This window comes from Rhipicephalus microplus, chromosome 5 (genome assembly GCF_043290135.1).
Source record: "Rhipicephalus microplus isolate Deutch F79 chromosome 5, USDA_Rmic, whole genome shotgun sequence".
Lineage (NCBI taxonomy): Eukaryota > Metazoa > Arthropoda > Arachnida > Ixodida > Ixodidae > Rhipicephalus > Rhipicephalus microplus.
In genome coordinates this window covers 123,868,277-123,886,252 of record NC_134704.1, presented here as the reverse complement: position 1 = coordinate 123,886,252, position 17,976 = coordinate 123,868,277, and the positions used below count along the sequence as shown (strand labels likewise).

At 44.8% G+C, this 17,976-nt stretch overlaps 1 protein-coding gene across 1 annotated transcript in view; it reads left to right on the top strand.

Moving 5' to 3' along the window:
- LOC119173732 (cytochrome P450 3A24) overlaps positions 1-17,976 on the top strand; it is a 59,396-nt gene that overhangs the window by 21,835 nt on the left and 19,585 nt on the right. The window contains exons 5-9 of the mRNA XM_075895898.1: positions 3,273-3,389; positions 4,404-4,492; positions 7,342-7,487; positions 9,489-9,604; positions 12,401-12,542. Of these exons, the coding sequence (XP_075752013.1) occupies positions 3,273-3,389; positions 4,404-4,492; positions 7,342-7,487; positions 9,489-9,604; positions 12,401-12,542 (610 nt within the window). The remainder of the gene's footprint in view (positions 1-3,272; positions 3,390-4,403; positions 4,493-7,341; positions 7,488-9,488; positions 9,605-12,400; positions 12,543-17,976) is intronic.

The window sequence follows — 17,976 nt, the reverse complement described above, 5'->3', positions numbered from 1 at the left end:
CGAGTTTGGTACATGTGAAGCTAGCGAAACGGCCGTGAGCGCATCATGAGCGTCGCGTGTAGCCATGTTGTTACATGACACGCATGTCGTTATTATCATGTTTGCACCAGTATCGTACCTCCGTCATCCATTGACGTCCCGTAATACCACATTTGGTGTATGTGACGCTAGTGAGACGACCGCGAGCGCATTATGAGCGCGGCATGTAGTCATGTTGTTACACGACACGAATATAAGGTTCTCATGTTAGGGTTTGTCGATTGTGTTGGGCATGCAATCGTATCATACCTTACAGGTTTTGCAACATGCCATGTGAACGAAACCACTGCAGGAGCTGCAGGACCATGAAATGTAAATCATTACATATATGACATACACGTCATAATTTTCATGTTATGACTTGTCAAGTATGTTCTTCATACAGTCATGTTTTGTCATACCAAATTTGGTACTGATACCATAACCGAAACGGCCCGGAGAGCTAAAAGTCGTAGGCGGCTAAATAGATAGATAGATAGATAGATAGATAGATAGATAGATAGATAGATAGATAGATAGATAGATAGATAGATAGATAGATAGATAGATAGATAGATAGATAGATAGATAGATAGATAGATAGATACGCTCAAAGTCACCGAAGTTCGCTAAGAAATGCTTCGTATTTGATTGATATGTGGGGTTTAACGTCCCAAAACCACCATATTATTATGAGAGACGCCGTAGGGGAGGGCTCCGGAAATTTCGGCCAAATGCTTCGTATTCAATAAATTGGTAAACAGCGTCCAATTTCATTGCGGCACGGTGAGCTAGCGCATGAGCCTAGAGGTGGCACACCACTTCTCTTTTTTTTTTTCTTGACCCTACACGGGACCTATCCTTAGCGAGCTCCTAATAAAAAAACAATATCTGGTGCTTTTCATCCCAAAAACACGATATGAGCGATGCCGTGGTGGAGGGCTCCGGAAACTTTGACCACCTGGTGCTCTTTAATGTGCAAATACATCGCACAGTGTACGGGCCTCTACCATTTCGCTACCACTGAAATGCGCACGCCGCGGCCGGGGTCGATCATCGGGCAAGCAGCCAAGCTCGTTAGCCACTGATGCACCATGACTTACTCAGCATGCTGGTATTCAGCACGATGTTCTTACTGGATAAAAGAGAGAGATAGAAACGGAGAGGAAAGGCAGGGAGGTTAACCAAGCTTTGACTCGGTTGGCTACTCTACTCTTGGGGTGGGGGAAAGGGGTAATAATATAAGGGGAAAAATAGAGAGAAAAGAAGAACAGTAAGAAAGAGATGGATAACTAGTCAGATTGCAACTGCACAGGACGCTCTCTTTGCGCGTGTGCGAGACCATCAGCCAAGATCCCAGAATCTTCTCTGCGAGTGCTCTTGAATCCAGGTGATGGAGCTTGGCTTCCATCCTACGTCATGAGTCCGGTATAATGGGCACTGGTAGAGAATGTCCTCAAGCACTTCCTCACAGGCGCGGATGCTGCATGCCGCACTGCTGGCCGTTCCAATGAGACACGAACGCTCATTCGTAAAGCCCACGCCCAACCACATGCGACACATTAAAGCTTCACCGCGTCGTCAGAGCCCGGATGGTAAACGAATTTAGAAATTTGGGTCAATTGAATACAGACGCGCGTTGGAGAAATCCTGCGCATTTCATTGTAAACATTGTAAAAGTGGGATACGGAGAGCAAGTGATTGCAGTCGCCGCGCAGCGTCCATTCTGAAGAGCGGTAAGGGCGTCCGCAGATCTTGGTCACGAGCCGATCGAGCAGCTTCATCGGTGCGGTCGTTGCCGACAATTCCAAAATAACGTGGCAAGCATTGAAATACAATATCACGTCCGTCCTCAAGCGCTTGCTAGTAGTCCTGCCTTATCCCATACACTGACCATTCTTGTAATCCGTGCCGTCAAGCAAACCGTAGTGATTGTACGGCTGACCTCGAGTCGCAAAAAAAAAATGGCCCATTGATTAAGTGGCTGCTGAAGAATGTAATGATGATGATTGATATGAGGGGTTTTAACGCCGCAAAACCACCATATGATTATTAGAGACGCCATAGTGGTGGGCTCCGGAAATTTCGACCACCTGGGGTTCTTTAACGTGCACTCAAATCAGAACACATGGGCCTACAGCATTTCCGCCTCCATCAGAAGTGCAGCCGCCACAGCCGAGACTCGATCCCGTGACCTGCGGCAGCAGCCTAGTACCTTAGCTACTAGACCACCGCGGTGGGGCAATGCTGAAGAATGTACTTGACCGCACCTTGAAGCGCTGCGAGTTCCACTTCTGTCGACGTCGTGATGTGAGAGAACATGTATTGTAGCAGTACGTTGCCAGATGGAACAAACGCTGCTCCTGTAGAAACGTTGCTGGAATTGTTGGGGCCATCGGTTTAATATGCGTGCGGTCAAAGTAAGTTTCGTCCAACAAACAGACACAAAGGTAACTAACTGCTTCCGGGCTAGTGGTGACATGCGTGCCTTGTTGAGGATCCCAGGAACCGATAGGCGCATGTCAGGTTGACGGAGACTCTACGATGCAGATACCGGACGCATTGCAGGTTTAGAGCCAGGCGGTAATATGTCACGGTGTTTCGTCACAATATCGTAGATAACACAGATCGTGTACCAAGAATATGGCACTGAAAGTTCCGGGTGTGTCATGTGTTTTTCTAAACAAACATGCAACAGTGTACCAAAGAGTTAAGCTATAAAATTCATATCAAATAAGAGGTTGTTTTCATGAAGCTTTTGCCTTCAATGAATAATACACTTCACCAGTTATTTATCGAAAAGAATCGAAACTCACTCAAGCAGGTTCTAAAAGGCGAATTGAAAAGTCACTTGTTGCGCTTTCACTTAGCCGACTATACAAAAAAGGACCGGGCATTTTGTTTTTCTACAAATATTTTTGACAAGCACTAGTTTTAAAAAAGTATAGTTATTCAAAACTCACGATTTCAATCAGGGCCAACTTGCAGTACTTTTCACGTACTATTTCGATCTGATTGTTATCACAAATGTCAAAGGTACTGATTATACAAGTACCTATATAGGCATAACCTCATCGGTTGTTGCCGTATTAGAAGCTAATGCGTCGGAATGTCTGACAGAAATGTCTGAAGATGCTTGAAGCTAGCCAAATATTTAGGTAGCGCCTTATCGTGTTGAATTTCTAGTCCATTGTAATTTTACAATGTAATCTTGCATGAACAGTGACATATGTTTTGTGCAAAACATTTTGCAGGATCACCAAATTGAAGATCCGTTTCTCACTAACATAATGACCCTTGCACCTGTTGAACGCTGGAGGAAGATACGCCAGCTTTCTACGCCTGCATTTTCAACTGCTAAGTTGAAAAAGGTCAGTTCAGCGCTGAAGTGATGTAACTTTGTTTCATTAATTAACAAGTGCACTGCTTCTCTTGTTCTCGGGCACGGTTGTTTAACATACTACTCAGGAGGGTTTTGAGTCGTTTCCTTGGTTCACTTACTAAATTTCTCATCTGTTCTCAACAGTTGCAGTTCAGAAACACACACAATTACGCACACACATACACACACGAACGCACCAGCATTCGCAGGCTTGTAGAATCAAACAAGTTATAACGTCAAAAACTATCCACATATACTAAAAAAATATTACAAATAAACTATAACAAAGGTAAACAGAATACAATGATCAAAGTGAATACAATAACAAAGTAACACATGTCATCGGGTGAATAGCTTGATACCATGTCATTACGTCATACAGTTATGTGAAGTTACGAAAATGAGTACAAGATAGAATTACGTGAATGTTATGAGCTTAGGAATGAAATTCTTGCACAAAAAATATCTCCTCGCAGACACAAAATTTACACAATTTACGAACATTTATTTCATAATAATTGATATGTGGGGTTTAACGTCCCAAAACCACGATATGATTATGAGAGACGCCCTAGTGGGAAGCTCCGGAAATTTCGACCACCTGGGGTTCTTTAACGTGCACCCAAATCTGAGCACACGGGCCTACAACATTTCCGCCTCCATCGGAAATGCAGCCGCCGCATCCGGGATTCAAACCCGCGACCGGCGGGTCAGCAGCCGAGTACCTTAGATACTAGACCACCGTGACGGGGCATTTATTTTATAATATTACACTTAATAAAGTACGTGTGGTTTCACTACACCGTTGATCAGCATAGAGGGGTCACATAAGATCACCTGCTATTACATGCGGCAAATATAATCTCGTATGTCCACCCACAAATATATTCTCTGAGACATCTGACAACTCATCACGAACATGAAGCCGCGTAAAACACGGGAGTTTAAAGAAGTGTACCTTCGCTCTATAAAACGCTGTGCTCACGATGTCTGGCATTTCCAGATGAACGACCTAATTCAAGACTGCGCAAGAGTTAGTGCTAAGCACCTCGCAAACGTAGCAGAAGAAGAAAAGGAACTAGACGTCAAACAGTGAGTGATGCGCAATATTTTTTTTTCTTTCCTAGTCGTATATAGCATTTCTTTCCCGTGCTGGCAGTTCTCAGTACGAATTAAGCAAAACATTAAACATAAAGATGTTCATTAAGGAGGTGAACAAATGCTACATTTGATTGTTAGTGTTAAAATGTTTCTCGAGCACACTCCCTGCGCGGAGTACATTCGGCTGGCGAAGATGGAAAGCTATAAACACACCCGAGTGCCTCATTCAGAGTGCCACACTCTCACCACAAAGTATTTGGAGGTTATCTCACCTACTAAGGGACGTAAAAGGCCAATAATAACTTTGTTTTTATAAAAGCGAAGGTTAAATGTTTTAGAACCCCTGAAACGTCATATTTCATTCAGAAGCGCTACAGTAATCGACAAAGATAGCAAACACCAATAGAGGAGGTAGGGAGGTTAACCTGAAAGACTCTTCGTTGGCTGCCCTGCAATGAAGGATTGTGGAAATTGAATAGAAAGATGAGAAAGGTAGAGGTCGCAAGGAAAAAAAAAAGGTCGGAGGCAGTGAATTATCTGCAACGTGAGGAAAAGCACCACGAGTAACAGGCGTCCACACAAGCTTGTGTCCCTTAAAAAGCAGAGATTAGTTTTTAATGCGGGCTATCCAGAGGTGTGAACCGTGTTGTTGTAGCAAATGCGCAGAAAGTGGCCCATCATCTAGTGGCCGCAACGCGCCTGCAAGTATTTGTCTGTCCGAAGCAAAACGATGGCACCAGCACAGCAGATTTTCGACGTCTTCGTTGGTTCCGCAAACATCACACGCCACACTGTCAGTCACTTTGATTAACGTTGCATATTCTTTTGTGAAAGCACTCCCAACCAAAGGCGGCTGAAAAGCGAACCTTCACGTCGATGAAGGCCGGATGGAGGTTGGAGTCGCGGTAAAGGGCCAAGTTGATGCTGGCTGGGGTTATGTTTGTCGCGTTCCACTCAGTCAAGAATCGATGAGTTCCAGCGCATGGTGCAGAGGGACGAGTTCTGCCGCCGTAGATGACGTCGAATGTCAAGTCTTAATTAAAGGAGAGTGACCTCTTTTGATGATATAACCACCGTTGCACCAGAACTGAATGATGTAGTCGAGACATATGTATACATAAATATGCGAGAGGTTACTGTAGTTGTTGTACAGTACGAGTGTTCGTTTAGGGTATGCGTCAGAGGATCGGATATTCTTCATGTTCCTGAGCTTGTGCGTTTCAGGTTAATTAACGGAAAAGAAGAGCTACCTGATGTAAACCTTGCGAGGGCGCAATTTCCTATTTCTGTGGCCCGTGCTTCGCTAAGCCAGCTGCCGAGCAGAAAGGCGAATGCCGCGCCTGAAAGCCGTTCTTGTAGGCGGACTCTTTGAAGTGCTGCCGATGTTTAGTGTGCCTAAAGCATGATTTTGTTCAAAAAGAAGCGTTCTTTTGGCCCGAAATGAGCCCTACAAGGATTCTGCAACGCAATCTCTGCCATTCAAGCCATCTTAATATTTGCCTGTGGTGTTTCTTTCCCCTAGAAGCACGGCACGTCAATGGCCAAGTACAGTCATGGTCAAAGTAGTCATGACTGCTCCAATTTTCCTGGAGAGCGGCTGAATGTACAGCTACGATGGGGGATTTTCGGACTCCAACCGTGAGCGCGCTGCGCGTTGTCACAATGTGAGTTCGAGTTCGGTAAAGAACCAGTCGAACGTATCAGCACGAAAACACAGGATGTTACAATAAAGGCTTTCAGACGAGGTGATAGACGATGAAAGTATGCAGAATTACATCAATGTTTTCTAAAAATGTGGGGAGCCATAAAATATCCGCGTTCCCATTTCACCTGACCGGATTCTTAATGTAATAAATCTCCAAGATATGTATTACATTAAGAGATAAGTTTATTAGTGGTTTAGGCAAAGAGTGATAAAAGGCCTCTATAAGTAGCGTGGTGCGGCTGAGAAAGGAGAGGAATTGCTGAAGCTACGTGTAAAATTACATTTTATTTTTATTTTATTCATGTGTTTTGTACATGACACACCCAGACTACTGCACGCGATCATTGATTTGATTACTGATATGTGGGGTTTAACGTCCCCAAACCCCCATATGAAGATGAGAGACGACGTAATCCACCAGTGTAGGGTAGCTAACCGGATGTCTTTCTGGATAACCTCCCTGCCTTCTCCCTTTTGTTGCTTTCTCCTCCTCCTCCTTCTCCTCCGTATAGTGGAGGGCTCCTGAAACTTGGACCACCTGGGGATCTTTAACATGCACCCAAATCTGAGCACACGGGCCTACAACATTCCTGCCTTTATCAGAAATGCAGCCACCGCAGCCGGGATTCGATCCCGCGACCTGCGGGACGTCAGCCGAATACCTTAACCACTAGACCACCGCGTCAATGCACGCGAGCATGCCTACGCTGTTACGATTGAAAAATTTCTCTCGCCTTTCAATGCATACTGCAGTGAATGATTTTCATAATACGCGAATTTTTTAAAAAAATAACCGTTGTCTGCACATTGTTGCATTCTTCATAGAGAGATTACATTGCGCCCTGTTTTCCAGTACAACCTGCGTTATAACGCCTTTTGACAAAGCAATAAGAAAAGCGAGAAAAGCTAGTAGAAATATTATTTGTGCCATTTTTTTGTAGGTGGAAGGAAATTATGATAACGACCAGTGTGAAGATAGCGCTTGTTTAGGACACTCACTCGCAAACATTCTGTAAAATTACATTTCTTGGTAAGTCGGCCCGAGGTTACACAACCCGAAAACAAGATCTGGACTCCACTCAGTGACTTCCGGCCTTGATAATTGAAGTGAACGTTCTCGTACGCTTCCTAACAGGTTTTACGGACACTTCGCCCTGGACATGATCGCGAGATGCGCGTTCGGCACGACGCTCGACTCCTACACGGACGCCACGAACGAGTTTGTTACGCAAGCGAGGATAGCCTTCGCCGCCAACATCACTCCACTGCACATGATCAATGGTGAGAGCATTCGCTCAGTTCTTGCAAGTTCTGCACGTACATCAAAAAGCAAACATTTCATAGGCGCGAAATATTCGAGAAAGCTGTATTCTTGCAGTGCTGTCGCGGAACAGAACCTGAGAAGAAACGTTCCTGTCTGTAGTTGGTAGTGCAACGTTTACAGTGCATGAAGGAAAGAAGTGAGAATATCAGGCCTTGTTTCCTTCGATTGGCGCACTTTTTAATGAGAACTAACAGACAACTATGCCAAGGAAAGTATAGGTGATGTTTTAAGTAGTTATAAGTAAAAATTTACAATGACTGGTCACATACAAAACTTTATGGGAGGCTTCACATAAAGTTTCAGAGCATAATAACATTTTCTACACTTTCTTCGGAATCATTGTCTTTTAGTTGTCATCTTTATAGTGCATGCAACGTATACACCAGTGTGAGGAGGAAAAAGAGCACATTCTATGCCCCTACCCTTCCTACCAGACTCAACGATGTGTTCTAGGAGCCAAACTGGATCGTCTTAAAGTAAGACTTAGAAAGAATGAGCTCGGATCTTGGCCCATGGTTTCACGCACGCTTAAGGCCACGAAAGCCCATACGGAGCCGTTTGAAGGCGAACGAAACGGCTAACGTCTGTGAAGGCTAATGTCTGTGAACCACAAGCGCACTATTGTGATGATGACGATGATGATGATGATGGTGATGATATCTCACATATGGCTCATACCGACTCAGAAGGATCGGCCAAGAAAGTATTACTTGAGTTATAGATATTTTTATTATCAATACTTATGAAAAGTAATTATGACATTGTGTTGTGTGCATTCTGACCAATTTCCGGTTTCTTCTTTATCTTTCTGTTATTATTTCTCCTCTATTATATATCATTCCCCCTTACTTCACCCCACGTGTAAGGTAGCCTAATGAGCCAAGGCTTAGTTAACAACCCAGCGTTTCCCCTTCATCTCTTTCTCTCTCTCTCTCTCTCTCTCTCTCGATTTGCAGATACCAGGAACATTGCAAACATTACGCCTTAATAGAAAAAAAATTCACACATTTTTTTTGAGACAGCGTCTCGTTAATGTTTGGTGTTTTGTGCGCTCTTATTTTCTGTGAGGACGAGTTTTCTATGACCAAACTTCTGACGGCAAACTTCCAGGCACATAAAGCACTTCTCCGGTAATAAGAAAACGATCCTTGCAATGTGAATCGTCAAAACAAAATGACGTGTATTGAGCAGTTTTATCCACCATTGATAAGTTTCCGCTACCACCGTACACATGTTGACTTTTCATTGCACTAAATGGCTGCCATACAACATTGTCTATTATTTTCTGTATGCGTGTTATTCATTTAAAAATGTCGAGCTGCACCGATTCCCTAATTAAAGGTTAAAATTATTTAGGAAAGGATTCTAGATGGTTCCCAGTTTTTTTAGGTGACAAACAACCATCACCAACAAGAGAAAAACACGGCTGACATCAACCTCAAATTCGCCACTAGCCTACATCGTTTTTTTTTTGTGCTGAAGGGAATGCTACTGGGGCGGAGCTTATGCCCATGTAGCACTACGCGAAGCAGTAAGATTTGGCGCACGTCTCGTGAAGCTGTAGAAAGTGACAGGGGCGCACCACCAGCGTTTATTGTAGACGCAGACACCGCATAGCGTTTGAGATACTCGTAAAAAGGCGCCACTTTCTCGCGTGTTCCAAGACGCAAAGCGACGAAGAGTAAGTTACATGAAATACGAATATCTTAATGGTTTGAACAGCGTCATGTCTCAAAGAGCCCCAATTTGAAAATGAAAAAAAAAGAAATGTTTATATTTCACGTTGAAAACACGGGAGCTGTTGTGGAACTACATTCACTGGCGGTAGGATGCACGTGATTTGGCTCCGTAACCTTCGCTCGATTGCCAGAAGAAGTTGTCGCCGAGTATAGAGAGTTTTTCTAGCTGTGCGTAGCGGAATTCTCTTAGTCGGACTCATATTTCTTTTTTTTTTTCAGTGCTGCTAGCCAACTTTTTCAAGAGTAGAAAACCGAAAACTTTCAACGAAGGGGCTTTTCTCTACTTCAAGAGCATCTGCCAACGCATCATGAAACAAAGAGCAGAAACAAATGAGGTTGGTTTCTGCCCAGCATTAAAACCACAGCGAAATAAAACTGCGGGCAATCGCTCGCAAAAGTTTGCGGTCTGCGCTCCACCCGTGTCACCTGACAGTAACTGCACCGTATTGCTGAGCATAGATTTTTCTATAAGCGCACTAGAGAGAACTACGGCGCTAGTGTCTATGGGTGTGGCGACGCGCGGCGCTTCAGCCAATATAGGAGGGATAGTAGTACACAAATTTGTCCACTCTTGCCTATGGGCAAGTTTGTTTACTAGGCGAATTTGTGTACTACGATTGACTCTTAAACTGCTTTGCCATAATACACACTTCAGCACTTCAGCAAAGGTTTAGCAGTTACACTTCATCACCTTTTTCAGGCTCACGAATTCCAATCGGCTCGCAAAGATCACAATGGTTCATTCTTTCATACGAAACATAACGAAAACACAACAACAAACAGAGCCAGAAGTGCGTTCTACAAATCGTTCCCACGATGACTGAATGATCACTGTGGCGGAGTCTGTTCTGGTTCAGTTTAGAAACCTCGAAATTGCTAAGAACCAAAAAGTGGCTCACCATGAAAGGCATATGAGACACCTCTGTTTTATGAGGGAAGACTGCGAGCTTGTGCTCACCCCACTGTATGTATGCTTGTTCACTACTGAAATCAACATGTGCGTTATTGCGCAGATATGTAATCCACAGTTATTCAATCATACTAATAGCCAAACGCAGATTTTATGCTTTAAAAACCGCATACGACGATGATTCAAATTGTGGAGGTCTGCTTATTCTGGCGTCAGCTTGCGTCAAATTATGTCCAATAATTTTCTGCCTGTCACTGTATCCATGTTCACAATCTGGCTATCATTCACATTAACAAATATAAAATGGCCTCGATTCGAATGAAAATGAGCTGGTACTCGACTATCTTACAAAGGTGACCATAATGCACCCCGGGGTTGTGGTATTGGGGATGGCTTGTATTTTAACACAAACGCCTTTAATGGGGCCCTGCAAACCTTTTTGAGCATGGTCAGAAAACGGTGCAGATCAGTCATAGAAGCTCCCGACAACACGCGAGCCAAATATTATAGCGCAGCCTGCCGTCTGGAATGCACAATAAATTATCAATGTCAGTTAAAAAATTGCCTTCTATCCTCTTGACAAATGACAGAAAACGCTGTAAAATAACTCGTAGAAAGCCCATATGTCAGTCATTGGCCAATTTGAACATGGCGTGCTCGGTCGTTTCAAAGATCGCCACGGGAGGCCGTGACTTGTCCATGAGTGTACAAGCGATCACACTGAAAAAGCCACACATTCGAAGAACAAAAAAGTCTCAAGGTCACGAGGCGCGCGAAACGTAATCTCTTTGCCCCTGCTTTCCCTCACTACTTACCTTCGAGCGCTTTTGTTCGGACGAGAGGACAGAAATTTGCTAAGGCACGTGCTAGTTGGTGGGGGGTTCATCATTTATATGGGTATAGTGCACCACGACAGACACAAAAAGATGTAGACACACACATAGTGCTGTGTGTGTGTGTGTGTGTGTGTGTGTGTGTCTTTTAAAGACGATAGTCTTTCTTGGGGACCTTCCACTAAAAAAAAATTGGTCTGTCTGTCTGTCTGTCTGTACATTTGTCTCTTTGTCTACCCTAACGATACCTCAAACGGCCCCAAACGGCCAACCCCATCCGCAGCGCCCACCAATATTGCTCAAGGTTTAGCGTTCATAGCTGGGCGATTGTCAAATAAAAAGCAGTTATCGGGCATTTCTGAGGTGCCACAACAACGCTTTGATGTTTTGCATGTCTGCCTTTATACTAGAAGAGGCACACACAAGTAACTCAAATGAATGTAGCGTTTATCGCGCTGCGCTGACAGTGCAAAGCGATGCGCAAAAAGGTGTTTCCAACACTTTGCTATGACGTCACGGTGGTGGCACATGCCCGTCGCTTTGCGTTCTATACTTTATCACCTCCGAAACGGGTGTGCATATTTCTCCGCGGGCTGCACGCGTTCGTTTTCGAAGATAACTGCCGGATGGCGCTTGTGTCTAACGTGCCTCGATGCGCTCGTTCGCCTCCGCTACACGCTCGAGGCACTCTAACGCAGCGCCTCCAGAATACCATTCACCGATTTTCTTGCGCAGAACATCAAATAAACGTTTTGTTCACTCTCTCCAGACGCAAGACTACCGTCTTTCGACAAAATTTGCGGTGTAACATGAAGATTTGGAACCAATTTTTTTTTTGTGTCCTTGTCGTGGTGCGCTATACCCATGTAAGAAAAGAGAGACTGCAATTGTACTTTGCGACAAATCTTCATAACACTACCTGCACTGGAGTGATTCTAAAAATGTTTGTGGCGTTGAACTCATGAGGCAATAATCTTTCCAGTGAATTAATTTCATGGTTACTTCAAAAAGTGTTTCAGGGCTCCTTTAATGTCTCGTACTCACGTCCAACCGTCTGTGCCCTGCAACGGTGACAGCTGCGGAATCTCCCCCTCACACTCTGTCAACAACCTTGTGATGACACATTGTCTTACAGCAATAGTCTCGCCGCCGTGGCTGAAACGGGCAAGAGGAATTTATTCTTCAAGTGGCGAAGGTGGCAGTGGTGACGGCACGCACAGCAGTCAGATCAAATGTGGGCGTGTTCTAAACCCTCGAAACGGTTTCCTGGTGGTTGTGGTGCTGTCGCTGCACTTTTCCTTCTAAAGTGTGACTTTTAGATAGCTATGTTAATCAAGAGAGCTAAGCAAAACGAAAAATGTTTCACTATTGCTTGATTCATTTCGCAGAGAAAAGAAGACTTCCTCCAACTAATGATTGAAGCACGCGAGGGCCGCCTATCTCAATGCGGTGACTGCACAGATGAACCTGGGAACGGCTTGAATGACGATGGTGCAGAAATCATGTTGAAGGGCATGACGAATGACAAAGGTCAGTCGGATAGTGTGCCTCGCTTCATATTGTAATACGTGGACTACCGTTTAACTGAGTGGGAAGTTTTCAAAAAGATGACGTTTCAGTAGGCTGTCCGAATTTCGTTACCTTGTGGTTATACAGGTGGAGGACTGGGGCCTGTATTGTTAAAACAAAAGTTATCCTTCCTTCGCGTCTTCCTTATCGTTCTTGCGCCGTTCGTGTCTTTCTTAAAAAAAGTAGGCTACTATAAAGAAACCAATGCTGCAGTTATATAAAAACCTGTTACCATTTCTGTGTCCTTATAACATATGCAGATTGTGCAGGAGCATAAAGAGAACGAAGTAAGGTTAAGGTTGGTTTGTGAATACGGCTCTTAGTCTTCCATAATAACTGATGCATTTACTGTATCTATGAACTACAAACACTCGCAACTTAGTGATCCATTGCGTTCTATAATGAGGTAGAAAAGAAGCCAGGATCAAACTCTTTCTTCAACGACAACAAAAGAAAGCGTTAAATTTGGCCAAGGCTGGAAGAGAAAAATGTCATAATTTGGTTGATACTTCGCAATACCTTTTAAAATAATTTAGTTTGACCATAGTGTTATGGAATACATCCTGCTTACGTGTATTTTGTTCATATCGAAGTTTCAGACCGCTTACATATTCGGGCATCTGCATTAGAGCGCCGCGGGGAAAAAAAGAAGCCAACAGCCCTTTATAATCGCTGTGTCTCCAAATTCTTTGGTATTCCATGCTGTTATCGACATTTCGACAATACAAAAGTTGTTGCAACAGCTTGATAGAATTTGTAATTTCGTCATTTTTGACAACCTTGTATGTCGCAGTTGAGTAAAACACTTAGATCATTAGTCAAGGCGTGTGTGTTTTTCGTACGCATCGTGCCTCGCTTTAAAAGAAATTGGTTTTCGTTCTACACTCGGAAGAAACAATTCGTATAAGCAGTTTTGAGAATACATTCCGAGAGAGTTTTGTGTGAACTAAAACCGTGGTTTAAGCGCTTCCCTGGCTGGTTCTTATCTCCGTGAAGTGATGGCCCCCAGTTTACTGGAAATACACGTAATTAAGTGTATTAATTTTTTTCATCCAGGTAGACATAAGAATGATATAGTGAGCATGTGCATTGTACAGTGAATAAAACAAGCAGAATATAATAACTCCCCCCCCCCTTCTCCCTCTATATGAACTGCTGTTCTGAAGGTAAACTCTTATAAATAGCCATTGCCGCATGTACATTCACCTGCAGACAAGCTGTGCTGTTATAGCTTTGCTCTTTCGACGAGAAACGTCATACAATGCCAACATTAAAATATTGATAATCTTTATGGTAACATCGCAGTTATTGCCTAACAGTTTGTGAAGTGCGTTCCAAGAGCAGCAGCGAATTAAGGTTGCACGGCGGGCTTGTTGCTTATACATAGCGCTGGCTGTGTGTGTGTGTGTGTGTGTGTGTGTGTGTGTGTGTGTGTGTGCGTGCGTGCGCGCGCGCCTGCGTGTGTGTGCGTGTGCGTGTGTGTGTATGTGTGTGTGCGTGTGCGTGTGTGTGCGTGTGCGTGTGTGTGTATGTGTGTGTGCGTGTGTGTGTATGTGTGTGTGCGTGTGTGTGTGTGTAAGTGCGTGCGTGTGTGTGTGTGTGTGTGTGTGTGTGCGTGTGTGTGTGTGTGTGTGTGTGTGTGTGTGTGTGTGTGTGTGTGTGTGTGTGTGTGTGTGTGTGTGTGTGTGTGTGTGTGTGTGTTTCTTGCTCTGTCCAGTCCTAGTGTCCCTTTACACCCGTAGCAGTGAACTTTAAATATCCTCCTGTTGACACGGTGATTTTAAACTTATGTTCTCTAGTGGCAGCTCCTCCCTGTACACAATGACTACTAATCGCACACCGATATAATAAAACTAGATATTACAAATTATTTTGCAGACACTGAAATTATGCGGACGACACTGAACGATGTTCATTTGAAATTACAGAGATTAATTGTTTACTGGTACATGTGAAATAACCGTATAAGAGCAGTCTGTAGCATTCGCACTAATGCATTGCCGATGCAACAGTGGCCGTGAAGTGAACAGCGTAGAGAGGGTATACCACTCGCGATTATATGCAGCCACGTTAAATAACCGCAGGTGGGCAAAACTTCCGAAGCTATCCCCATCGGCGTCTCTTCCAATCTTATTCTGGTTTTTAGACGTTGAACCCGAGATATCGTTTTTATTACTACTTATGCAGGGCGGCCCAAATATATCCATTTAGAGTCGAAAACCATAACGACGCACTTTAAGTCGACTTGATGAAATACATGCTGCCATCTATCCCATGAAATAAGTCACGGTATTTGTTGCGTTCTGCTTAAATGGCACATCAGTCAATAATAGTAAAATGAGTTACGAAGCAAGGCCACTTGGCCCAAAGTTTCACTTGGAAAGTCGTAGAGCGGCTTGCAAAACATGTGATTAGAAAGTTTGTATCTTTCTATCGAATGGATGACGGCGAAGTGGGTGCCTAACGGTACGCTGTTCGAGTGTCTCTTGACTTTTTCCGCAATAACACGTACACCTCGTGAATTCATCAGCGATGTACAAGAATCAGTTCGAATATCTGCCAGGTCTTGCGGCCTCCACGGCAGCCCCATCCAGGAAGCGCGCAGGCCCTTACTGTGACAGGGAGGGCAATGATGTCTACTCACAGACAGTGGCAGGTGAGGTGTCATCTGACGATGACTTCAGACTTGTAACGAGCCGAAAGGCGAAGAGACGTGACGCTAAGGCCTCGTCCCCGAACACGAAGAATGAACGTGCGCTGAAGCCAACACCATCATTTTCGTTCCTGCTGAGTCCAACGGCAACATGAAGCGCCTCAGCAGGCAATCTGTCTCGGCACTGCTCGAGGGATTGTTGCAGCACAAAATAATTGCGTAAGGATGTCATGGCGATTGATGTTTCGCATGCTGCCGCAATGAACATCATACGCAACGTCACAGAGCTGCAGATGGAATTGACATCCGCTCCTATGGGCTCTAACGTCGTCACTTGAATCCTTTACGACGTTGCCATTCTCTGCTCGGACTTAAGTGACCTCGTCAGGCCAGCTAATAAAGCTAGTGTCGCCATCAAGGTTGCTCGTTTGGGTACCTCACGCTGCGTGAAGATATATTTTAGAGGCAGCTCTCTACCTTCGCACGTAAAGTTGCCCACGGTCTTACAGAGTGTCAGAAGTAGCCCACGTAAAGTTGGGTCACTTACAACACCCTGTGAGACGTTTTGAACCACAGCCACTGCAATTTCACAACTGCATGAAGCTTGGTCGCGTGAGCGACGTGTGAGATTACAAGCCAGTATGTTATCGCTGCGTTGGAACCCAGTCCGCGGACCAACGTTCCCGAGTGTGCAAATTGCATTGGACCCTACGAAGCATCCTCGAAAAATTGCCCAAAAATGAAAAGAGAGATATATGTACGGAGACAAATGGCAAGAGACCTTACGTCGCATCGCGAGGCTGCAGCAACCGTCAGGAAGTGGCGACTGCGTTCGTCAAAAAGCTCATCAAAAAAAGCGAATGCCTCCCCATCCGCAGCGCCCATTCGGCTCCCTGCTTCAGCGTCTCCCTTTCCACCCGGATTGTAATCAGCTAGTATGAATCAGAATACAATAAAATGCAAATTCCAATTTTTCTGAAAATTGCAATTGGCCTATATTGGCAAAGCCGCAGCCACATGGATCAGCGACAGTCGGTACTGAAAACAACACTATGGACCCTACTGACGCTGTTTGTATTCCGTGGCCGAAGTCACGGCGACATGCGTACTCACAGCTCCCCCGGCCACAGTAAACCCCTAGTGTCCGACTGACGAACTTCTACAAGATGACAAATGAACCCTAATAGTTCATCAATTATTGGTAGACACACTTCGAGTGTTCATTGGCAGGCTGAAGTCACCACGCACTTAGGCCGTGTAACAGGTACTGGGTGTTCTACGTCCAGTGCTTGCAAGCCTTCAGTAGGCATCACGAACCACAATCTACAGTGGGACGTGATAAGCCTGGAGTCCTGCGTTCCCTACTACCGAACGGGGCTGTCTAGTTTAAGCTCACGTATTTTAGGGGCGAAGCTCCTTATGGCGTGGCTTGTGCGTTCCTCGTAGTACGTAACCACCAGTGGCACATACCCGAAATAGGTATAACATTTGACCTCCAAGCTGGTGCCGGTGAGAGATTTCTTCTGTCCGTTGTTTAACAATAAAAAATAGTGCTCAATGTACATGCCAATGGCTGCTAATGGGGAATGAGAGACAGGAGCATTCGGCTTTTAGTCAACGCGCACGCTGCGATCCCCATTAGCAGCCATTGGCATGTACATTGAGCACTATCGGACAAGAAAGGGTTGCTACATTATACTCGCTGGGTGTAACCTCCTTAGTTTTAGAAAGGTTTAGCGAGCGTTGAGCCGCAGGGCCATGAATACAATGAACTAGTATATACCATGAATGAATTCGAGGTGGTTAAAGGGGGGAAGCAGATACGAAGCGCAAGCCGTAAGAAATTAAAAGCTGAATCCTCCTGTCTCTCATTTCGTATTAGCAGCCACTGGCATGTACATTGAGCACTATCTGACAGAAAAAGGTTGCTACGTTATACTCGCTGGGTGTAGCCTCCTCGGTTTTAAAAAGGTTTAGCGAGCATTGGGCCGCAGTGCCATGAATGCAGTGAACTAATATACACCATGAACTCAAGGTGGTTGAAGGTGGGAAGTAGACCCGAAGCGCAAGCCGTAAGAAAGTGTGCGTGTTCCACCTCTCGTTTAGTCCTTGGAATGTCCACTGAATGGCGGTGCTTCTATATGGGGAATATATGATAAAAAGATGCGAGATGGTGGAACTTGGAGTGTTGAATAGATGGACGAACGGACACACAGATGCATGAATGGACGCATGAACGGACGCAGGGGCGGATGCATGAACGAACGCAGGGACGGGCGCACGAACAGACGCATGGACGGTCACACAGACGGACGCATGGACGGATGAATTTTTCGCCCCACTCTCCATCATTCACTCCGTGGATATGCTGCCATTTTTTTATGTTTTCTTCCTTCTATCTCTTTTCATCCTTTAATCTGCTTCCCCCAGTGTAGGTTAGCAAACCGAACACTCATATGTATAGCTTTACTGCCTTTCCTTCCTCTACCTCCTCCTCCATCTATTGAATGGGTACTGGTATTTTTTTATGCCTACTGGTACAGCTCCGCGTGACATGCCCGCGTATCATGCTCATTTGCCCGTCTACGCGCGCATTGACTGCAGGGCTTCCTAACGTTCCACGTCCAAACAACCTAACATTGGGTTGGGCGAGCCGTCATTTAAACAGTTTACTGACATGCTTTGGCCGCAAATAACCCACACACACAAAGTAAAGAAACCGCTTGTGCTTGTCGATGAGTG